At 36.4% G+C, this 25,297-nt stretch overlaps 1 protein-coding gene and 1 pseudogene across 1 annotated transcript in view; one reads left to right on the forward strand and one right to left on the reverse strand.

The window, feature by feature from the left end:
* Window positions 1-25,297, forward strand: part of LOC103664137 (CD2 associated protein) — a 123,817-nt gene that overhangs the window by 22,045 nt on the left and 76,475 nt on the right. The window contains exon 2 of the mRNA XM_040643566.1: window positions 11,485-11,645. Coding sequence (XP_040499500.1) covers window positions 11,485-11,645 — 161 coding nt within the window. The remainder of the gene's footprint in view (window positions 1-11,484; window positions 11,646-25,297) is intronic.
* On the reverse strand, window positions 1,507-4,934 carry LOC103664027 (annotated as a pseudogene).

Below are 25,297 nucleotides of genomic sequence, written 5' to 3' on the forward strand. Positions count from 1 at the left end.
CTTTCAGGTCTTAAAAAATAAATATATTTTACAGATTTGGTTTGTACTTTACATTTAGTTTGGTCTCTTGCCTTAATCATTTAAAATTTTATTGTATATGTTTTTGTAAACTATATCATTTTTTTTTTGATGGTTTCCTTTGCTGTGGCAAAAGCTTTTTATTTTGGTGTAGTCCACATAGTTTATTTTTGTTTCTATTTTCCTTACCTGAGGAGACACATTCATAAATATGTTGTCAAGGCCAATGTCAGAGACTACTGCCTTTCTTTCTTTCTTTTTTTTTTTTTTTAAAGGAATTATATGGTTTCAGGTCTCACATTTAGGTGTTTAATGCATTTTGAGTTATTTTTCTACTTGGTGTAAGAAAGTGGTCCAGTTTTATTCTTTTGCATGTAGCAGTCCAGTTTTCCCAACACCATTTATTGAAGAGACTGTCTTTTCCACATTGTACATTCTTCCTTTGTTGTAGATTAATTCATCATGTAAATGTGGTTTATTTCTAGGTTCTCAATCCTGTTTCATTGATCTGAGTATCTGTTTGTGTGTAAAACACTGTTTTGATTATTATCACTTCATAGTGTATCTCGAAATCTGGAAAAAAGCTTTGCTTTTTGTCAAGATTGTTTTGGCTATTTAGTGTCTTTTGTGGTTTCATAGAAATGCTGGGATTATTTGTTCTAGTTCTGTGAAAAATACTTTTGGTATGTTGGTAGAGATTGCATTGAATTTGTAGGTTGCTTTGAGTAGTATGGACATTTTAACAATATTATTTTACTCTGCGAGCATGGTATAACTTTCCATTTGTGTTGTCTTCATTTTTTTTCTTCAGTGTCTTATAATTATCACAGTATGGGTTTTTTACCTCCTTGGTTAAGTTTATTTCTAGCTGTTTTATTCTTTTTGGTGCAATTACAAATGGGATTGTTTTCTTAATTTCTCTTTCTGCTGTTCTGTTATTAGTGTATAGAAATATAACCAATTTCTGGGTATTTTGTATTCTGCAACTTTTTACTGAGTTCATTTACTCTTAAGTTTTCTGGTGGAGTCTTTAGGCTTTTCTAAATACAGGGTCATGTCATTTGAAAATAATGACAATTTTATTTCTTTCTTACCAATTTGGGTACCTTTTGTTACTTTTTCTCGTCTGATTGCTATATCTTCTAGATTGGCCAATTTGTTGGGATATAATTTTCCATGGTAGTATCTTAATAATCCTTTATTTTTCTGTGGTCTTAGTTGTTACTTCTTTCATTTCTGATTTTATTTATTCAAGTTCTCTCTTTTTTTCTTGGTGAGTCTGGCTAAAGGTTTATCAATTTCATTCATCTTTCAAAAAGCAGCTCTTGGTTTTATTGATCTTTTCTATTTTAAAAAAAATCTCTATATCCTTTATTTCTGCTCTGATTTTTATTATTTTCTTTCTCCTTTTAACTTTGAGCTTTGTATTTTTTCTAGTTCCTTTAGATACAAGGTTAGATTGTTTATTTGAGATTTTTCTTATTTCTTAAGGTTGATCTATAAACTTCCTTCTTGGAATTCTAAGTTGGTAGTTTTTTTTCCCCAATACTTTGAATAGTTTACTCCCCTCTCTTGAGTGTTTCTGAAGAGGGGTCTGCTGTATTCTTACCCTTGTTCTTCTATATGTAAGGTGTTTTTTTCCTTAAGGCTTCTTGCAAGAATTTCTGTGTTTGGTTTTCTGCAATTTGAATAGGGTATGCTTAGGTGTAGACTTTTCTCACATTTATCCTGCTTTGTGTTCTCTGAGCTTCCCAGGTGTGTGGTTTGGTGTGCGATATTAATTTTGGAAAATTCTCCATTATCTTCCTTTTCTAGCATTCCAGTTACTCATATGTTATATCTGTTGGAATTGTTGCACAGTTCTTGGATGTTCTGTTTTGTTTCCTTTCTTTTTTTAATTTTATTTTCTCTTTACATTTCAATTTGGGAAGTTTCTATTGACCTGTTTTCAAGTTTACTGATTCTGTCTTTGGTGGTGTTTAGTCTGGTGATGAGCCCACTCATGGTATCCTTTATCTTATTTGTTATATTTTCCCAGCTTTTATTTATATTTTGTGCTTTAAAAAGCTTGGCGATTTAAGTTTTTGCTTAGATTTTAGAATAAAAATAATATCTGTAATGAAGGAACTTTTAGAATGGGTAATTCCCCTTATCATATTTCTAGGAGAAATGGGAAGTGTAAGAATTATACCTCAGTTTTGTTTTAGGAAGTACTCTTTTTCATAGGTCTAACATAAGGTCTGTAACAATATGAAGAGCATTATGAAAAGGAAAAATATACCTACAGGTGCAAAAAAGTTAAAAAATTCAGATCATAATTCTTACCACTCTCATAATTATCTCACTCATAAATTGAAAGTGACACAGTAAATCAGTGATGAGACAAAGGTTACAGTGTACTATGACCACGGTATAGCACAGAACTATGTTTAGTCTATATATTTTTTTCATTTACATTTACTAGAAATAAATTGGCCTTTTAATTATACTGATGCGGTTTGTTCCAGAATTTTTACATGTTTCAAAACAGTGTACAAAATTGTGCCTATCCAGTAGTGGTGTAGGGTTTTTCTTTCTTTCTTTCTTCCTTTTTTTTTTTTTTTAAAGTTTTTTATTTGTCACTTCTATTGCTGAGAATACCGTGCATGTTGTAAGCACCATTCTTCTTTTCTTAAGCTTTCTTTAGTTTTTGCTGCTCTAATTTTTTCCTATATAATTCTTTGTGTTCCAATTTCTTTTTTCTTTCTTTTTTTTTTAAAGATTTTATTTATTTATTTGACAGAGACAGAGACAGCCAGGGAGAGAGGGAACACAAGCGGGGGTGGGGGGTGGGAGAGGAAGAGCAGGCTCTTAGCGGAGGAGCCTGACGTGGGGCTCGATCCCAGAATACCGGGATCACGCCCTGAGCCGAAGGCAGACGCTTAACAAGGGCGCCACCCAGGCACCCCTGTGTTCCAATTTCTGCTTTTACTCATTTTGTCTCTCATCTTTGTGTGAGCTGGTAAGGTTGTTGGAAAGCTTGCTGTTTTTATGTCCATTAAGGTTTTTAGCATGTTATATGTCAGTGCTACAGTGGTCTAATTCCAGTATTCATGGAGATTTTTTAAAAACTGCCTAATGTAATTGTCAGGATTTTATTAATATTCTCCTCAAACTAAGAATATATTCATTATTCCAGAAGTGTGCAGTACCTTCTCTCCAACCTAAGATTGAGAACTGGATACACACCTGGATATCTGCTTAAAAAGGGGCCTTCAATTCTTTGGAATTGTGTTGGTTCAGTGACATCTGTGATTTCTCATTTTCTTCTGAAAGCATCACCTCTTTCTGACTGCATGTTTTTGGCCAAAAGTTTAGCAGTCCTGTGATCACTGTTCATGTTAGTGTTGTGTTTTTCTCCAGAAACTATATAAGCCAGTAGGCTAGCTGAGCATGAGACAAAGCTAATCCTTTTGCAGTATGCATAAGAGTAAAAGCCTTCATTAGATATTATTTATGTTCTGCTCTCAGTGGTATGGCATAAAGCCATTGATAAAACTTACTAATATTTTAAGGAGTTCACCAACCCCATGGAAATGTTATTTCATATATAAACCCGAGGAAAGTGTTGTTAATTTGTTTTCTGATGACTGCTCTTAATCCAAGAAATTTTCTATAAATTCAGTGCGGAGCAGTCTTTAGGTATTCCTGTTCTTTGAGATACCTTCACTGTTGAAAAGGTCAGGAACTGTTTTACAAATTTCTGGTCCATATATCACTTTGCAATGCTCTCCAAACCAGAACTCTCCAAAAATCTTAACTCTTTACACCAATTGTATGTGAAGCCAAGAGGCCTCAAGTTCATCCTTTTCTGGATCAAAATCTAGATTATCACTTGGAGGAAGAGTATGGAAGATGCCAGCACTGATCATTTTTACTTTATCATAATACACTGATTTGACAAATTATCCTATAATTACTTGAAACATACTCAGTTCATTCAGTGTTATTCTTTTAATTTTGTTGGTCTTTGAGTCTGAAACTGAGTCCATGAAATTAAACAGTATGCAACACTGATGCAACTTCTGACAGAAAAGCTCTTGTTTATTTGAAGTGTCATCTTTGAGCAGGGACAAGGGTCGCCCCTTTGCCTGTTGCCCCTGCTGTGGAACTGTCAGGAGCCCTGGGAGCATTTCTGCCTATGTGCTGTCCATACTGATTTCTGGGTAAAGCTGACCGCTTTCTCTGAGGCCCAGATGGTGGTGCTGGCAGCTTCCATTAGTGGTGATTACCAGGACACCTTCACAGCCTTGGTGCTTAGGAGGGCTGCTTGCACAGAATGGGCAATGGCAGAGGGCGGAGGTGAGGATAGGTGCAGAGAGCTTTTACCCCTTTACCTAGTGCCTTCCCCCTTGTGCTGACACAGTTCCCCCCTCCTGAGCACCGGGGACCTTCTTGCTGCCTGTCAACTCCTCAGGGCCATATTTCAGTGCTGGTCCCTACCCCACATGGAGCTCCAGGAGCTGGGGGAGGAGAGGGTTGAAAAGTTGTTGATTCTGGGCAGAAAGGTCTGGTGGAAGGGAGCCCGAAGTTTAGAAAACTGAAGCAAAGTGTCGGGGCTGTGGTTGCTGAGCATGCCACTTGTCCCTTCAGTTTAGGTCACCAGCCAGCTGGCCAGCATCTCAGTGGCTGCTGCCCGTGCATCCTACCTTGCCTGGAACCTCCTTCTGAGGTGCTGCCACTGCGGATCCCCTCTGAGACACCACCTTTGCTGTGGCACCCACTTTTCCCTTTCAGCACTGACCCCTCATTTCCTGGGGCAGTGACCTGCCACCCTGGCATCCTTTATTTCCGTTAGTATTTTTGATTTCTTTCATTTCCTTTTGATTTTAGAGTTTCCGTCTGCTTACCTTACCCATCCGTTCTTGCTTGCTGTCTTTTTCTCCCCATTATTCCCCCACTTAACATATTAATCATAGTTATTTTAAATTTCCTGTCTGATTCCAAAATATGTATTATATTTGAGTCTGTCTCTGATGCTTGCTTTGTCTTTGTGTTTTTCTTGCCTTTTAAAAGCATGATGTGTAATTTTTTGTTGAAAGTTGGACATTATGTATTCGGAAATAGGAGCTGAGATAAACAGATACTGACTGTGATATTTTATGTTAGTCTGTCCAAGAGTTGTATTGTGTTTAATATTTGCTCTAGGTGTAGGTGCCAGAGGCTTCACTTTTTCAGAGTCCTTTTTTGTCTTCCTGGCTGTCTTTGGGGTTTCCTAAGAACTCCTCCTCAGATGGAATTTATACCATGCAGTACTGGAGCCTCACTTGCATGGTGAAAATGTATAGGAGAAATGAAGCATCCTATAATCTTAAAATTAAATTTCAAACTTTTAGTGGGTTTGTGTTGTGGGACTGTAACCTTGACTAGTCTGAGACAGAAAGGTAAGTAGGGACTAGAATCAGAGAAATGACCTTACCACATATGGGATATGGCCCAGTAAAGTCTTTTCTGTAGAGATTAAGTCTTTGTTATGGTGAATGCTCTGGTTCCTGGTTATTTCACAGTGACTTCTTTTAGCTTCTCCTTGCCAGAAGCACAAGAAGATTTTATGGGTTCTTAACTCTGAGAATCTGGTGGGGTTCCTGGAAGTACAACCCATGAGAATGGGTGACTCTCCTGTGATGCTATTCCATGTTCAGCCTGTAGTAGTTCATCAAAAATACCATTTAGGTGTTAGCAGTGGATTAACTTTCTGCCCCCCAAATATGTCTAAATTCTAAGCCTTGGTATAGATGAATGTGATGTTATTTGGAAATGAAGTCTTTGCAGATGTAAGTAAGGATCTTAAGATAATACTGCCCTGGATTTAGGACTGAGCACAAATCCAGTGAGCAGTGTTCTTATTAAGAGTAAGGGGAGGGAGACTTGAGACACACAGAAGGGCAAGGTCATGTGCAGATGGAGGCAGAGGTTGGAATTATGCAAGCTAAGGAATGCCAGAGATTTCTGTCAGCCTCCAGAAGCCAAGGCAGAGTGTGAAGCAATTCTTTCTCACAGTCTTCAGAAAGTTCTAACCTTGCTGATACTTTGATTTTGTACTCTGGCCTCCAGAGCTATAAATGTGAAAAGAATAGTTTATTGTTTTAAGTCACCTAGTTTGTGATTGTTACGACAGCCCTGGGATATTAATATAATGTTCTTATCAGTTTATAGGTCCACTTGTTTGTATTTGAGGTGATCTAGTAGTTCTTGGCTTTGACTTCCTGGTTCTGTCTGTCTCTCCATATCTTGAGCTGGCAGTTTGCCTTGTGTGTTCGTTTCTCTGATGGGTCCAGGGAAAGTCAATGACTTTCAGTTCGTTTAGCCTTTTTCTTATTGTAGGGGTGGGAGTAATAGCTTCTAAGTTTTTCACGTGTTTGAGCTGAAACTGCAAGTGCAGTATTTTGTTTGGCATTTTATACTCTTATTTAGTGATTACCACATGCATTATTAGCTTTTACAAATCTGAAGTTAATTAAAAAACAGTCTATTCCTCATTCCTCCTTGCTCCCAAATACCTCCTAGAACTTTTTATCTCCTGCTTAGTCTAGACTGTTCCTTATATTTGTTGTGCAGTTGCCATCTTAGCACTTTGCTTACTCTTTGGGATTGGCTCTACTATTTCTTGGATTTCATGTAGTCTTCTCTTTTGTTTCATATTTTTTATTTTACTGGGTAATATGTAAGGTCATGTAGGTGTTAATTTCCTCTTCCTTGCCTGTGTGAAAATGTTACACCCTACTTACCTGCTGATTTGGCTGAGTGTGGAATTCATTTTCCTTTAATACTTAAGCGGCCTTGCCTTTTTATTTCTCCTGTAGAATCTGGTGTCCTCAATGAGAAGTCTTCTGATGATTCTCATTCTTTTGTAGATGAACTCTGTTTCTTTTCAGAGAGCTTTCAGGGATATATTTATCTTTGTTATGAAATTTCATCTAGATGTGAGTACTTACTTTTTTGTTATTGTACTGGATTTTCATAGACCTCTTTGTATTTGAAGATTTGTTTCATTTAGCTTTGGCGTATTTTCTTGTTATTTCATTGTCAGTTCTCTATTTCGCTCTCTCTTTTTTCTAGAATTGTTAATTGGATGTTGAATTGTCTGGATTGATATCAGTCTTTTGTATTTTCTTTATGCCTTTTTGCTTTACCTTTTCTGGAAAACTTTCTTGGATTTGTCTCCACCTCTCAAAAAGAAAAAAAAAAAGTTAATGTGACATGTTGGAAGATACAGATTTTTTTTTCTTTTTTTAAGGATTTTATTTATTTATTTGAGAGAGATAGAGAGAGAACAAGCATAAGCACAGGCAGCAGCGAGGGAGGGGAAGAAGCAGGCCCCCTGCTGAGCAAGGAGCCCCCGGATGTGGGGCTGGATCCTAGCACCCTGGGATCATGAAGGCAGACGCTTAACCGACTGAGCCACCCAGGAGCCCCAGAAGATACAGATTTCTCAGCCCTTCTTATTTTCTCTTTTTTTTTTCCATAGCATTCTGTTCTGATTTTATGAATTTTGTTATATCTCTTGAGGATACAAATGTTTAAAATTTTTATTTTGAAATGGTAAATTGTAGAAATAAGTACAGTACAAAGACATTTTTTTTTCTGACTGATAGTCTTTCTCCTGAATATTTTAGTGTGTATTTTTTACAAACCAGGATCTTCTACTTAATTACAATCTAACCATAGAGTTAAAAAATTAACATTTATTTATACATGCCTGAACTCATGATTTCTTACTTTATTCAATGGGATATATTCTGTTACTGTCATTTTTTATTTTGATGCTCAAATTGTATTGATTTGGCCAGTAGGAGCCTTTTTGATATCACTTCTCTCTGTCCTTTGGCATCACCTTATCTTTTTTTTAACTTCCTTGCTTTGCGGCACAGTACTGTGTCCCAGGCTTATCTTGTACTTTTCCTGCCTTAATGGCGGAATTGCCTGTCTTCCCAAGGATTCCTAGTTCTTTTTAGTAGAAAGTGGTGTTTTTAAGATCTCAGCATTAGGTATGCTTATCGCCATTACACTGTTGCTCGTCTTAGGCCCTTTCAGTGGACAGAGCTGGTGTGTGTGTGTGTGTGTGTTTTATTTATGTGTATATCTATGTTTTGAAAACTTTTAAGTTCATGGTGATACTTCTCATTTAGTATCACATTATTGAATCTAGCTTTTTCTCCTTTATATTAGCAACTCCCTTCTCTGACACAGAGACACTTGGCTTCCATTATCCTTAATATATTTACTTATTTGATCAGTCTCTTGGATGTAGCTAGTCTTCCATCTCTGCTGTCACTCCCCACCCTCGCACAAAAACCCTGTTCTCCTTGGGCTATTAGTCCTCATTTTAGATTGCCTTTACCCTTCCGTAACTCTGCATGGAAATCTGCCACCCACCCCCTAACAACATTTGGCCTTTGGTATTCCTTACCAAGCTACCTCTTAGCTTGGAAGCCCTCTCCACTGTGCTTAGGGTCTGAAACACCATGTCAGGTTGCCTCTACATGGATGGATGCCCTCCTCACCTTGCGTTAGACTGCTGATATGCTGTACTAGGAAAACCCCCATATGTGGATGCTATCCATATGTGGATAGCTTGACTCCTGCTTCTACCCCACCCCAATTTTGGATACCTCACATCAGACTCTTCCTCTGTACCCCACCCCCAACCTCCTCCCCTCTTTTTCCCCACTGTGCTCTTCCATACATAAATGGCTTTAGGACTCAATTGTTTTGGAGGGTAGAAGTGGGGAGGTGGGTGTATGTTTCATCTAGGAGTAATTTTTCGTTTTATTATGATTTTTCATGATTAACTATTGTCTGTTCATATTTATGAATAAAAAATAATAAGCTGGGGACACTATTTAATAGGACTTAGTGTTTTATTTTACAGTTATCAGGTGGGGAGCTGCTCATTGCTGTGGAGACGTCTAAATTCTGGAAATCAGTAGTCATTTCTCTAAGAAACCAGCGCTCATCCATAGGAGCCGTACTAGTTTCTCCAAACTGTGTGTGTGTGTGGGGGGGGGGGGCTGCGGGGGAGGTGGAGGGAGGGGACTAACCCTTTAGTTTTTGGCCTTCAGAGAAAAATGCCTGCGTATATAGCATTATTATCTTCGAACTATTGTGGTTGATAGTGTTAGCTCTTCCATGTAGAGATAATTCCCCTATTTTCAGTTTTTCATTTTCCCATAAGCCCTCCTTTTCTGAATTTCTAGCTTTTATGGGATGCTCCAGAGCAATTTGATATCTGTTGTAGTTTCCTGAAATTCTCTGGGCTTTCTGTTCCTGGCTTTATCAGTTATGGGTCCATTTTTATAAATTTGAAAAATTTCTTTTTGGCTTTCTTCTCAGGTTGGGATTTTCAGCTACAAGTAGAAATCCTGTCTAAAATTTACTTAGAAATTAAGAAAAAACTGAGACCCTTGGGTGGCGCAGTCGGTTAAGTATCCGACCCTTGGTTTCAGCTCAGGTCGTAATCTCAGGGTTGTGAGATCGATCCCTGAGTTGGGCTCTATGCTCAGTGTGGAGCTGGCTTCACATTCTCTCTCCCTCTGTCTCTGACCCTCCTGCTTATGCGTGTGCTTTCTCTCTCAAATAAATAAATAAATCTTAAAAAAAAGTTAAGAAAAAACTACTTCTGTAACAAGAAAACTAATGGTATTGTAGCTCAGGGGTTGGTTCATATAGTAGTTTGATAAATTTAGCAAAGATCTAGGTCATTTTCATCTTTCTTCTCTTCCATCATAATCTTTTTCTTGTCTTAAGAAGGCATTGAGACAATCTCTTCATCTTTTTCTTGTCTTAAATAGTTACAGCAGTTTTAGGCATTACATTCTCACTGAAGAATATCTGAAATTAGTTATAGCAGTTTTGGGCATTGCATTCTCACTGAGGAATATCTAAAGTCTGCAGGAAGACATTTTTTTCCTTGTGTTTTGTTTTTAAGGTTGGATAAAACTTTCCTTGAACCCTTGCTTGTATCTTATTGGTAGAATCCATCCATCACATGTGTGTTTGAAAACCAGTCTGTGCATGCTTGTGTGTGTGCATGTGTGTTTGTGTGAAATTACTATAAATAAATAGTCTTTAGTAAATAAACTATCTTTAGACCATTTATTCTTTGTCCAGCAACATTAGATATCCAGGGCCTTTTCAGAGTACACATTTAAGCAAGATTCAACAAGATGACTTGACTGTACCTTAGTATTTGAAAAGTCCTGGTCTGGACTAGTAAAGATTTAACCCTCTGGGAATGAGGGCAAGCTGCATTTGTAAAAGTACAAGATCTCAAAATACCTGAACAAAATTAGGGTTCGATAAGAAAGGAAGAAGGAGGTGGGGAGTCAGTGTAGGAATGGCTTTTGGTTTGGCAACCAGCAATGCCTGCCCATAATCCTTTTCCCTTTTTTTTTGCTTGTAGCTCTGTGTGTGTGTGTGTGTGTGTGTGTGTGTGTGTGTGTGTGCTTTTTAAAAAATCATTCTTATAGGAGGAAGAAAAGATGAATGGAGATATGGTTAGTCTGCCATCTTGAATAGGAAATCTGTTATTGCTTTTCTTGTACTGAGCCCTTTAAAATATTAATAGTATGCATATATGATGTCCTGTAATCTAAAATTCTGTACTTAGAGGCGGTAAAATAGATCCTTACTAATCTTTACTTCAGGGTGTATTCATTTTCTGTTTTCCAGTAGCAGTATTGCCATAAACTTGGCAGCTTAAAACAACACACATTTTATTATCTCACAGGTTTTGTGATTCAGTAAGTCTGGGTGTGACTAACTAGATACTATTGCAAGGCTGCAGTGAAGGTGTTGGCCAAGTCTGTGCTCTCAGCTGGGGAAGGATCTGCTTCCAAGCTTACATGGTGGTTGGCATCATTTAGTTCTCTGTGGGCTGTTGGACTTATGCCCTCAATTTTTTGCTGGCTGTCAGCCAGGACCTTCATCAGTTTTTTGATAGCCCAGCTCACAGCAAAGCAGCTTGCATCTTCAAAGCCAGCAAGTGCGAGTTTCCTAGCAAGATAGACATTAAAATCTTATGTAGTCATATACAGTCTATCATCTTTGTCGTATTCTGTTGGTTAGAAGTCAGTCATAAGTCATGTCCCTGTCAAGGAGAGGGAATTGCACAAAGCCATGAATATCAGGAGATGGGGATCATAGGGACCACTATAAAGATGATCTGTCACTAACAATATATACATCTGACTGTAGAACAACTGATAGCATGAATTGTACATTGTATTGAAGCTTCTGCTTAAAATTTCTACTGTGTTTTATATGAAGACAATCAAGAAATTTGGTAGCCAAATATTTAAAATCATCAAAGTAAGCCTTGATTATGTCTTTGTAATATTGTTGTTAAACAGGCTTCTTAGTTTTAAATTTTTTAATATGGTTAATTGTATTTCATGAATTAAGTTTCAGACATTTATTTTTTTTTAGTTGACTATATTGTGGAGTATGACTACGATGCTGTACATGATGATGAATTAACTATTCGAGTTGGTGAAATCATCAGGAATGTGAAAAAACTGCAGGAGGAAGGATGGCTAGAAGGAGAACTAAATGGGAGAAGAGGAATGTTTCCTGATAATTTTGTTAAGGTAAGTACTCTCGCTTAAATTTCTAGCTGTTGCTTCGTAGGATTTAATCTTTAACTTCAGAAATACATGTATTTTAAAACTAAAATGTTGAAGGTAAATTTTTTACTTTACATTTGGTTGGTGTCCTGGTGTATAATAACACTGTGTGTATGTGTGTGTACATGTGTGTTTATATATGTGTGTATGTATCTACCTGTCTTTAAAAAAATATGGTACTTTGCGTTTGGGTAGCACTCTCATTTACGAAGTAGTTTTGTGTGTACATTCTTATTTGAGCCTACAAGTCTTATAAGTAGGGCGGATGATAACCTCATTTTAAATGTGGTGACACATAGATGAGAGGTTACATGGTTTACCCAATGTTGACTAGCTAAGAAGATCTAGAATTTGAACTGAAATCCAGGATAGTTGACTCAAGTTTAATTGTATATTATTACTTTTGCAGCCCCTTTGCAAATATCTTAGATTCCTCTGATAAGTTTCAGCATTGCCGCAGGTATTTATCAAAGTAACAGTTTACTCTTTAACCACCAAACATTCCTTTTTTAAATATTCTAGTCACTTTTGCCGGATAACAATCAAGATTCTTAAATCATTTACAAAGTTCTCAATAGTTTAGAGAAGGAAAAAAATAAAGAATATCTGTATATTTATACTTAAAATTAATTGTTTCCTGTATTAGTTTTCTTATACCTAGCTATATCAATGGCCTCATTAGATTATAATTATGAGTTCTTCTGGGAAGGCTAGAATGTGTCTCATTGGTTTGTTCACCTTACATAGTAATATCCACCTGCGCAATGTGGGTATTTAGTAAATATTTGTTCCCTGGATAATTTGTGTTTATTTTAATTATGGTTTTACCTCTAAATATGAGGTCATACTATAATATTAATTGGTTTCAGAGGTGAACTAACTACACTTTACCTAACTATATTTTATCTCTTGAAACCACCAAGAAAAGCTGTAATAGGGACTTGAACTTATAGGAGAAGGTCACTTTTGTTTTTTATTTTTTGTTTTATAAATTGACTTATTTTTTATAACCTAAAATGGAGTGTAATGCAGATACCTTGGAAATTGGAGTAGAATAAGTGGATTACAACACAGTCAAGTTCCAGTTTTGTCCTTTGCTGGTGGTATAAGTCAAACCACACACATAATTTCTCTGTTTTCTTATACTTAAAATGATATATTGATAGTCGGTATATAGTAAGCCATGACATTGACCTCTCATTTCATTTCTCTCTCTTTTTAAAAGGAAAGTGCCTTTTCAGAGATAATATATTGAGGTAATAGAACAGTAGTTAAAGAAAAATAAGGTAAAAGTTAAGTATTTATATAATTCTCTTAATTCTGTGCTGATGTGTTGTCCCAGTAGTGGAGATGACCTGTCACAGGACTGCATTTTGCAATACATGTTACTTTCCTGTTTCAGTACAACTAACACTAGAACTTGACTTTAATGAACTGCCTGAGAATAGAGCATGCAGTTTGAGGATGCTAGATAATAGAGGGAAGCATAATCTGGGATTAAAAAGTAACCACAGGGTACTAAATTAGAGTTGGAGACATCAGTATGAACTCATGTTTAGTTTAAAATATGTACCAACACACATAGATATATTTATATGTGTGTGTATTAATACTTGGGTTAATACACATACATACATACATACATACATTTCTCAGCTCTCTCTACTGAGACAGCCTAGAAACAGTGACACACCAGTAGCAGTGACAATACCCAGTGTCCGGCTTTTGGTTTCTAAATATTATTCTCCAATAAAAGGAAGCAGGGCTCTTTAGACAAATAGCTGATTCTAGGGCTGTGGCAAGGAAAATACATGATGGAGCATCTTGTAGTACCAGAAAGAAGGAAGGGCTCAAAAAAAATGACAGAATGATGGCCCATGTCAAAACAGCATAGGGGCCAATCTAAAAGAGCTTCCAGTGTCCAGAGCTGGAACAATTTAAGCAACAAAATAACCTATTGATTAGATTTGATTATTACCCAGAGTGGAGCATAAATATACATAAGTCCCTGCTGATGAAGATAAATGGTTGAGTAAATAAATAAATGGGGGGAAGGGATAAATCTCACAGAATTATTTCAAATATTTGTAGATACTTCCTTTTACACCATCCCCTCCCCTCTCCTCAGAAGCATCCCTCAGGGGCATCTCTCAGGAATGGGCTGGACTAAAAAATAGGTGGAAGAAGAAAATAGCAACGTTACAGTGGAGAAACCTGGCAACTACTGCCATAATCAACTGATCAAAGCTAACATCGTCAGTGATATATTATGTTAATATCATGTATCCTCTTCATCTCTGTTGTATTTATTCTTCCTCCAAAGCCCATAATCCCAATCTAAGCATGAGAAAAAGAATCAGACAAACCCAAATTGAAGACACTCTACAAAATGCCTGACCAGGGCTGAAAAAAAATTTCAAGGTCGTGAAAACCAAGAGAGCACTGAGAAACTGATGTTGACTAGAGGAGCCCAAGGAGACCTGATGACCAAATGCATTGTGGTATCCCGGATTGGATTCTGGAACAAAAAGATAGATATTAGTGAGAAAAACTGATGAAATCTTTATAAAGTCAGTAGTTTAGTTAGTAGTAGTGTACTAGTGTTAATTTCTTAGGTTTGACAGGTGTAATGTGGTTATGCAAGATAATAACATTAGGGGAACAGAGTGAAGGGGATTTGGGAACTCTGCGTACTACCTTTGTAGTGCTTTTCTGTAAGCCTAAAATTATTCTAAAGTAAAGTTGTTACTGAAAAAATTAACCACAGGCAATCAACAGCGATAAATAATAAGTTGGCTTTATTACTTCAGCTGTATATATGAAGATTTAAGGGAAAGTTAGAATTTATAATTCACTGTCCCCTTGAAAATAAGCCTTTTACAACTAATCTTTGACAAAGCAGGAAAAAACATCCAGTGGAAAAAAGACAGTCTCTTCAATAAATGGTGCTGGGAAAATTGGACAGCTATATGCAAAAGAATGAAACTTGACCACTTTCTCACACCATACACAAAGATAAACTCCAAGTAGGTGAAAGACCTCGATGTGAGACAGGAATCCATCAAAATCATAGAGGAGAACATAGGCTGTAACCTCTTTGACATCGGCCACGGCAAATTCTTTCATGACACGTCTCCAAAGGCAAGAGAAACAAAATTGAAAATGAACTTGTGGGACTTCATCAAGATAAAAAGCTTCTGCACAGCCAAGGAAACAGTCAGAAAAGCTTAGAGGCAGCCCACGGAATGGGAGAAGATATTGGCAAGTGACACTACAGATAAAAGACTGGTGTCCAAGATCTATAAAGAACTTCTCAAACTCAATACATGGGAAACAAATAATCAAATCAAAAAATGGGCAGAAGATATGAACAGACACTTTTCCAATGAAGTCATACAAATGGCTAACAGACACATGAAGAAAAGTTCAAAATCATTAGCCATCAGGGAAATTCAAATCAAAACCACACTAAGATACCACCTTACGCCAGTTAGAATGGCAAAAATTGGCAAGACAAGAAACAACAAATGTTGGAGAGGATGTAGAGAAAGGGGAACCCTCTTATACTGTTGGTGAGAATGCAAACTGGTGCAGCCATTCTGGAAAACAGTGCGGAGGGTCCTCAAAAAATTAAAAATAGAACTTCTCTATGGTCCAGCAATGGCACTACTAGGTATTTACTCAAAGGATACAAAAATAAATAGTTGCCTTAATACATAAACTTTTCATATTGTGTAACTTCTTAGAAGCTTTCTATATATTTGCAGCTGAAGATCCAGCTAGTAGTTAATCCTGAGACTGTGTATATGAAAAAAATAAAGCTTCCATACAAAAAAAAAGTTTTTGAGAAGAGATAGCCTAAAAATTACTTAAGTATCAAGAAAATATTTTTAAAAAGTCATCACTTTGGCCTTGTATGGTGGAGTCACTGAGCCTATGAATTCCCAGGAATATTTAATTGGATGGATAAGGCTGTACTACTACTACCTTTCAGCCTGAAAATTCCATTGAGAAGCATCTTTCTCTTCATTCTCAACTCTCCAGAACATTGAGCTCTCATTACTTCAGGCTGCAGTCCTGAGGCCGGGACTCAGAGCGCTGCTGTGAGTCAATGTGGAAATAGAGATTAACAAGGAGATCTGTAATTTGGGACAGGCCTGTCATGGGTATTAAGGAGGGCACATACTGCATGGAGCACTGGGTGTTACACGCAAACAATGAATCATGGAACACTACATCAAAAAAAACTAAGGATGTACTGTATGGTGACTAACTTAACATAATAAAAAATTAAAAAAAAATAAAAAATAAGCCTCTTATGCTTAAAATATGGTTACATTAAGGTACATAGGTTGTTTCGTAAATTTAAGACTATGGAGTGGATGGTAGAGCTAACTAGGCTTCCTCTAAAAGACTCACATCCCTGTTATTATTTCAGATAGCTGTACTGAAGAGCATTGATATTCCAGTTGGGCTGGAAGATGGATAGAAAGGTCAAATAATTTTTGCAGCTTATTGGAAAAAAAACCTTTATGGACACTAAATTTGTTTTGTGACAAACTGTCCATTTCATTGTCCCTTTGCAGTGTTATTTCATCTTTAGAGGATTTAATAAATAGTTTAAAAGAATATAGAACAAGGATCCATGAACTTATTTATAGAATGTTATCGTTTTGGCATTTTTGCTTTAGAGTATTACTTTCATTGTAGAACATTACAAATAAAATTGAGTTTTGTTACCTCCTTATCATTTCTTTCTCCTTCCAAACTCCATATTCTGAAATTATATGTATCCTTATAATACATAGTTTTATACATATTTACCTGTGCATGAACAAATAGTATTTTGTAGGATTTAGACATGGGCATAATTGTTAGGTTGTGGCTTTGTAAAACTTAATATGGGTTTCAATGTGATACATAACATAGTCACTTTGCCTACAACATATTTTTATAACACTGTGTAGTTAGCTCACAAATGGTTGGTAAAGAGGGGCGCCTGGGTGGCTCAGTGGGTTGAGTGTCCGACTCTTGGTTTCCACTCAGGTTATGATCTCATGGGTTGTGGGATCGAGTCCCAAGTGGAGCTCTGCACTCAGCAGGGAGTTGGCTTGAAGAGTTTTACCTCTGCCCCTCCACCCAGTTGCACACAAGCTTGTACTTGTGCTCTCCCTTTCAAATAAATAAATAAATAAATAAATCTTTAAAAAAATGGTAAATAGAGGAATGATGTCAGGACAATGGGAAAGTTGTGTTATTTTCTAGGTAAAGGGAGCTGTGATAAAGAGTGTAGAATTATAATTTCAGTAAGAATGGGAGAGGCTCTCATCTTGGCTGCTTGTGTAAACAGGAGTTCTTTTAGCTTTTAAGTTAAATCTTTTTTTTTTTTTTAAGATTTTATTTATTTATTCCAGAGAGAGAAGGAGAGAGACTGAGACCTTGCCTGTGAGAGTGTGTTAGGGGAGGAGCAGAGAGAGAGGGACAAGCCGACTCGAGGCTGAGCAGGGAGCCTGATGCAGGGCTTGATTTCAGATTCTGACCCGAGCTGAAACCAAGAGTCAGGTGCTTGACCAACTGAGGCACCCCTAAGTGAAACCTTTTTTTGTTGTTGTTGTTAAGGTGATCATCTGTACCTGGGTATTTTCCTCAAAGTTGACAGTCCTAGCATAAAAAGTTCTATTTTTTAACTCCTGGTGCTTACCTCCTCGTCTCTCTGCACTATCTTCACATCCATAAACCAGCCTTTCTACTTTATTGTTTCTGCGCGTTTTTAATAGCTGTGGAGGAATCCACCTGTCATCTGCTTGGGGAGTCTTAAGTTATTACCCACTTATTATACATTTTCTAAGGTTTCAGTTATTGTTACTTATTTTTATTTTCATTTTCAGGGCTCTGATTCCAAAGTTGCATAGGTCCAAATTGGTATGTCCCAAACCCTACACTTTTTTTTTTTTTTTTTGCATAATCACTGGTATTTTAGTGTTTGATTTAGTTTTCACATAATCAGTGGTATTTTAGTGTGTATGATTTTCTTTTTCCCCCAGAAGATCAGACGTTTAGGAATGTACATGTAGTTTCACAGTAGAGATTACACGGTCCTGTAGTATTCCATTCTGGATCTTTACCACATTTTATGAGGTAAAATAGGTCTAGTTTTCATTTTTTAGCTATTGAAAACAATGCTTCAATGAATATCCTTTTGTAGGTTGTATGCATTGCTGAGAATTTGCTGCATCCTAGGGTATGCACACATATTCAGCTGTATTAGACATTGTCTAATTTCTCAATAATTACACCAATTTAAATTCCTACCAGTATAAAAGAGTTTCTTTCTTCCATGTTGCTATAAACATTTGATACCATCAGATTTTCTTTTCCTTTTCTTTCTAATCCTATAGATCTACAGTAACAACTACGTGTTTCAGTGTTTCATTTTTGTGATTATGAGGGAAGTTAGGCATCTTTTCACATTTATTGGCCATTTAAACTTCTTTTCTTGTGTCTAGCTTGTCCAGATATTTCTGTCCAGTTTTATTGAGTTCTTGCTCATTCTCATTGTAGTACTTCTTATTGTGAATACTGTGAATTCTGTATTATGAATGCTAGTTCTTTGTCTTCCTTCTGCTTATGTGTCTTTTCTTTTTAGTAAGTGCTTTTTATGGCTTGTCTAAGTATAACTTGGGAGCAGGGAGGTTTTAAAGATATTCTATATTATCATTAAAGTTTTGGTTTTTCAATATAAGTCATCAGTCTTGCTTTACTTTTTGTACAGATGTGAGTTAGGCAGTAATTAAATTTTTTTTCACATAAAAAATATTGAATAGTTTACTCTTTCCTCACAGATTTGTAATATTTAAGAATTGAGCCCAAATTGGGAAGAAACTTGCTAGTTTTTCAGATCTTTCCTCATTCTCAACTTCAGTGTTTTGGACTAAAGTAGAGAGAGTCAAGTGTCTGATTTATTTGTTCGTGTAAACTTTGAGATTCAGTAGCAGTGCTGTGACTTGTTGGTATTTGGCATATTGGGTCTTTGTAATTGAGATGAAACAAAGTAAACACTCCTCCATTAAACAAATGCTTAGTAATTGTCTGAATTATTTTGGGGTGTGGTGAGAAGAGTTCCCGCAACTTATTTTATTGGGGGAGATAACAGCATGAAAACAGGATAAATTGCAGTGCATTATTGGCTGAACGTCAAATGTGTGATAAAGATGATGGGTGCTAAAGGATCTTGGAAAAAATATTTTTCAGAAAAGATGTTGAAAGTAACACTTGACTTGGTCTTTAAAGATAGGAAGTTAGATGAATAATTGGTGTGCTCTGTGTCTGGCAAAGCGCAAAGTGTTTTGTGGTAAAAATAATGGACTACTTTGTTTGAATGAAAGTTTTTCTGTGGGGGTGTGTATGATGGGATTTAAGGCTAAAAGTATGGATTAAAGCCAGTGGTACCATTCATTTTGAGTATCATGTAAAGGTATTAACTATTTAAAAGATACTAGGGAAATCACAGAGGTTTTAGAGACAGGCGAGGGAAGATAGAATACTTTAATGGATTAATCTTAGAAGGAAAGGTTTTATGAAAGTTGAGAGAGTTGAGGCTATAAAGTATAGTAATGGAGATCTGAGTTGTGCAGTGAGAATGAAAACAAAGGGATTGTTAATAGGCATAATACCTCTTATTTGTGTTAAGACTTCACAAGTTCCCTTACATTTTCTTACTTTATTCTGACATCTTTGAAAGTTAGACAGGGAATATGTCATTTATGCTCAAAGTCATACTGGTAATAGTTGGTGGGCCAAGGACTTGGTAGTTGATAGCTCTGTGATAGGCAAATGTCAGCCTTTTTTTTAGATGAGAAATGTTATTTTATATATTATGTGCTGGTTATTGGAGAAATGTGATCATTTTGTAACATTCTCTGCTTTTAAGAATCTAAAGACAAAGTGATATGAATCTTAGCCCTTGAAATTCTCCAGTAGCATCAGCATAGTTGAAAGATGTTAGAATTACAAAATTAATTGCTTTTGATAACCTTTAGCATTGACCCTTTAAGAAGAAAATTCAAACTGCTTCCTCAAAATGCAATTTTATGGAAACAACCTTTTTTTCCCCAAAACTAAACTTGAGATTCGACATGAGGGCATTGCAAAGACTGGAGATGGAATGGAAACATGCAGAGAATGTACAAATAATGAGATATGTGGAAAATGAAGCAGGACTTGCAATGTTCATGTAAAATTATCTGTAGGTAACTTTATAAAATGGAATCAGTTTCATTCAGGTTTTTCTACTGCCTCCATCCCTAGAAATGATGCTGAAAAACAAGGTTTAATAAGGAAAATAGAAGGCCCAATGTTATCATTAAGAATATATAATAACAACATTAAAATCTCAGGGGTGGCATAGCACAAGGAATACATGCTTTCGTACAGAATTTCATGTAGTACAGCTGGTGAGTTATGTTAAATATAAGTAAAATAAGAGCTTTCTTTATTGCAAGTAAGATTAACATCAACTTTAGCACCAAGTAAGGGATACTTCTCAGTAAGCTGTCTTTGAAGCCTGTAGTTTTCATCAACCACATGTCTTTTCTTGCAGTAGTTATAGCAGGGTTTTCAGTTCTTTTTGGATAATGGGACTCTTCAGTATCCCTGATAAGAAACCAGATTTCCGGGGCGCCTGGCTGGCTCAGTTGGTTAAGTGGCTGACTCTTGGTTTCGGCTCAGGTCATGATCTCAGGGTCCTGAGATTGAGCCCCACTCTGGGCTTCCTGCTCAGCGGGGAATTGGCTTGAGATTCTCTCCCTCTCTGTCTGCTCCTCCCCCACTCGTGTGCTTGTGCCCTCTCTCTCTGAAATAAATCTTAAAAAAAAAAAAGAGAGAAACCAGATTTCCCCGGCACTTTGTGTTGAGCTGTTTTGGTAAGATCAGTGGCAGTACTGTGGCATATCCTCCCCATACCCTGCCTCTCCATTTTTTTATTCTTTTCTGTTTGCCGTATTTGTTCAAATATTTACCGAGGTTCTTCCTATGTGTTAGGACTTTTTATAGATGCTGGGGACACAATGGTGGGTAAAACAGATAAGTTCACTTACCTTTATGAGTTTATTTTCTAATGGTGAGGGGAAGACAAACATGAAAAAATTGAATCAATAAGATGATAATTCTGATAGTCATGGAGTGCTTTGAAAGGAAAAAGAGTTGTGGGAGTTGGAAAATGGTGTTTAATACTTTAATTTGGGCATTCTAGGGTAGGATCTCTGAGGTTGTTTGGCCAGAAAAACCCAGAAGGGTGCAGAGGAGGTAAGGAATGAATTCTCTTTGAGAAGGATCTTGAAATTAGAGGAAAGTAGGCTTACTGTTTTAGTTGTGGTTGCCAACTGCTCTCCTAGAGCTGTGTCAAGAAGACAGCATGGCATTAGGAAAGGAACATGGCCTTTGGAGTCAGGATGTAGATCACAAGTGATCTGGTGGAAATGATTTTTTTTTCTTTTTTTTTTTTTTTGTTAAGCCCTTTGGAGTGGAAAAGGTGTTCTAAGAAGATAAAGGGGCTCAACTAAAATGCCTTTGGAAAGTTGTTTTATTATTGAGAAAGGAGAGAAAGCCAACATTTGTCTGGACATGTTATTAAAAGCTGAGGATTTGTGTTCATGTCCTGGTAGAAGTACTGGCGGTAAAAATATTTTTAAAAAATCATAACATTGGTTGAGGACCTTGGATCTACTTTTAAACTGTATTTTACTAAAGAGAGAACCTGTGCTGAAAAAAGAAAAAATGAGTTACTTCCAAGTCCAGTTTCCCACTCTGTCTCTCTTGACACTTGGAGAGGAAGGAGCTCCATGTTACTGCTGAGTGGGGTAGGAGTTGAGGCTCAGTAGTCCTCCATTGAATCCCCCTTAATGAAAATCCCCCTTAGCGCTGCCTTGTGGCCTCCACTGACAGAGAGAAGGGGGCTCATTCCCACCTGGTGGGTAGGAGAGTCCTGGCTCTCCACTTGGCCTTCTCTGACACCAGCCTGGCTGGAAGAATGGTGTAGTGGTCATGAGTGGGTGGTCTGGTTACAGCCTGGTGAGGGTAGAAGTCTAGGCTCCCTGCTAGTTTGATTTTTTTTTCTCTCTGTATTATTTGACTTCAGCAGATTGGTTTTGGTCTTGCTAGGTTACCAACGGTTACCCTTTTCTTGGTCCTTCTGCTGGAGAGAGCAGGCTTTCCTTGGAGCTTTTTTCCTCTCCTCTCATGGGCGATAACAGTTGCTGGTTTCTCCAGTACTCAGTCTAGAATATGAGGCAAAAAGAAAACCTAGTGAACTCACTAACCAGGTTCTGAGGAACCTGGGCTGTCTTGGCTGGTCTATCTTCTTTTCTCCACTTTTCAGAATATTGTATTTGTTTATTTTTAATAGGTAATGTCTAAAGTTTTTAATTGTAATTAGTGGGAAGAATAAGGAAACAGTTTATCTGTTCCATCTTTCCATGAGGGACATCTAGATTGTGATGCATTTTTTAAAAGTTTTTATTATAATTCTGGTTAATTAACATACAGTGTTCTATTAGTTTCAGATATACAACATAGTAAAATAACAGTTCCATACATCTCCTTGTGCTCATCACCGGACAAATGCACTTCTTAATCTCCATCGCCTATTTGACCCATTACTCCCAAACCCCCCTCCTCTGGTAACCATCAGATAGATGGTTATGCATTTTCATAGAGATTGAAAGGCATTTCCTTAATGGTCTAAAAACTCACTATGTAGAAGGAACTTCTCCTTTGAGAAATGGTGTAGTAATAGCTAGTTTTTCTTAAGAAAAGCAGAAAAATATCAGTGAAATAAGATATTAAAAGAAATTAACAAATACGTTTATTAGTTGTACTTAAAGAATATTATATTAGCAGGACAGTGTGGATAAGGGATGTTAATTTGTGAGCTTTGATTTAGCTTTCTTGTGAGCTTTATACTGATGGTATTATAGGTTATTACATGATGTTATGATAGTTTTACTTTAAAATATAAGTGGTTATATTCATAGATGTCTCAGATGTCAGTAAATGGTTTTTCCTATCTTTTTAAGTTTAAAATGAAATTTTGATCCCTTTTGAAGAGTTCTCAGAGCTTGATAAAGTGTTTCAGACTTTTTGATATAATAAGGAACAAGGAAACAAGTTATTAACATTTAAGTATTTTTGGAAGCTGGTGTATTTTTTTCTTTATTTTGACTTAAATTTCTAGCAGTTTTTTTCTCATTTAGAAAAAGATTTAAATCACTGAATTTTTTTAAGTTTTTTTTTTTTTTTTTAAATTTATTAATTGACAGAGCGAGTGAGCAGCAGCAGAGGGAGAGGGAGAAGCAAATTCCCTGCTGAGCAGGGAGCCCCATGCAGGAGTTGATCCCAGGCCCCCAGGATCATGACCTGAGCGGAAGGTAGACACTTAACTGACTGAGCCACCCAGGCACCCCTCATTGAATCTTTTTTTTTTTTTTTTTTAAATAGGGAGTTTGACAACTTATCTTGCATTTAAGGATGTTCGTCATTTTATGTCTATATTCCATGGGTTAAATGGTTAAGCAGACATTAAGTCTTTAAGTGTGTTTAAAAACTTTTAAAAAGTGTGTTGATTTCTTTTATTATTTGAAACACATTAGATGAGAAAACAACTGTAGATCTCAGAATAAAATGGAAGACAACTTTACTTATTGGGAATTACAATAAAAACAGTAGATAAAACGTCAAAGTTGTATGTAGTTACTTATGATACATTGTAGTACGTATTTTGTTACATACTGTAAAACATTGAGTATACACTCTGATTAAGAGCAACTTGTTCTGTGACTTGGGATATTTTTGATAATATTTTGAATCCTATGTAGGCCGTATTCACTGCGTTAAAGGAAGTGTTTAGTACAGGTAATGCTAGAAAAGATGTGTAAGGATTTAGATGTAGTAATGTGTGTTCATACAACTGAGATTCCAATGCTCTGAAACAAACTGCCTTGTAGCACTGTTGTTTGTGAGCACATCAAATTTTTTATTAAAAAAAATCACTGAAATAATACATGTTGAAACAAAATTCAGGGACTATGAAGTGGCTATTGTGAAAAGTACATTTCTTTCCTTATAACTCTCCTCCAACCTCCTTCCACATTTAGGAATATGGTAGATATTGTACAGACTCTTATCTATAGAAAAATCTTTTTAACTGAATCATTGGTATCCTCTTTCCCTTTTATATCCTATATTTAAACCATAAATTTAAATTTAAGACATCACTATATAAATCATGTTAATGTTTACCTACCTGGAAAGTTAAATTCTGATTTTTTCCCCTTAACGAGTTAATAAATTTTGTTTCTGCTAAGATATTTCAAATTGTAGAAATAATTGAAGCCTGGAAAGTGTGAGTGGCAGAAACTGGGCTTCTGGGATTATTTTCTGATCTTCCTTTTTGGATCAGCATTCATTGCCTGCTTGATACTGTTATCTCTGGCCTTAAGGAGCCTAGCAGCTTTGGGAGAAGGATCTCCCTGTAGGTCTGATGTCTGTTGAGTTGTAGATATATTAGCCCTCATTGCCTGCCGTAATCTCTTCCTCCTAGAACGAAGCACAAATAGGATTTTTAAATCCATATGACTAGTATGAAAAATGTGACCATTATAAATTACTGGGGTGTTTTCAACCAGTATAGTATGTCTGAGTTCTTTATTTAGTGTTTTTCCCACTCTATTTCACTTGGCTCTTATTAACATTCTTGTGATGGAAAAAGAGAAAGGAGTAGGATTCCATTGATAATGAATGTACATAACTTTTTCTCTCTCTTTTCCTACTTTTGCCTTTTCCAATGGGGGAGGGGCAGTTGCAATAGGAAGGCCCTTTGTCCAAGTTGGAGAGACAGCAGTTATGTGGAGAACAGCATATTTGGGGGAGAGAATAAATTTAGAAACTTTCAAAATAGTCCTGTTATATCTGTTACTGTTTTCCCTCATGGTTTTGATATGCCGGCACTCAGAATGTATGTACTGATTTCACGTTAAGGAGATTTTCTCCTTTTGGTCCTTTCACTTTGGACTTAAAGGTGTTTTGCTACTCTCTGATTTAATTTAGACATAAAAATGAAAATCGAATGACTTGAGGTAGACGATTCCTTATATATTATTACTTCTAAAAAACAAAATAAAAACTTTAGGAATAGGGTAAACCATTTTTGTTAGGTTGAAAACCTCATTTTTCAAGTGTGGGTCTAATGGATATAGCCAAAGCTAAAACAGTGGACATATGAAATAAACATTTAATTCTGCTTATATTCATACATCTTTAGTAATATCACTTTTTCATATTTTCTGATTTATGTTTCTGCAAAGTTGGAGCTTCTAGTTTTACATAACACTTTTGGAAATCCTTAATGTTATAAGTGTATTCCTTAAATTTTAATTAGCATAAGAAGAACTGACTCAGTTTAGGATGACCTCTTTCATTTGAGAAACAAAAAAAGACTGTTTTGCCCTTTAATCTGGTTTTTATTATTCTTTGTGATGTTTATTTAATGCTGTGATATGAAAATTAATTGCTTTCTTTTTTCAGATTATGATCATGCACTGGCTATAATTAGATAACTGAAT

Source organism: Ursus maritimus, unplaced genomic scaffold (genome assembly GCF_017311325.1).
Source record: "Ursus maritimus isolate PB19 unplaced genomic scaffold, ASM1731132v1 scaffold_29, whole genome shotgun sequence".
NCBI classification, from domain to species: Eukaryota; Metazoa; Chordata; class Mammalia; order Carnivora; family Ursidae; genus Ursus; species Ursus maritimus.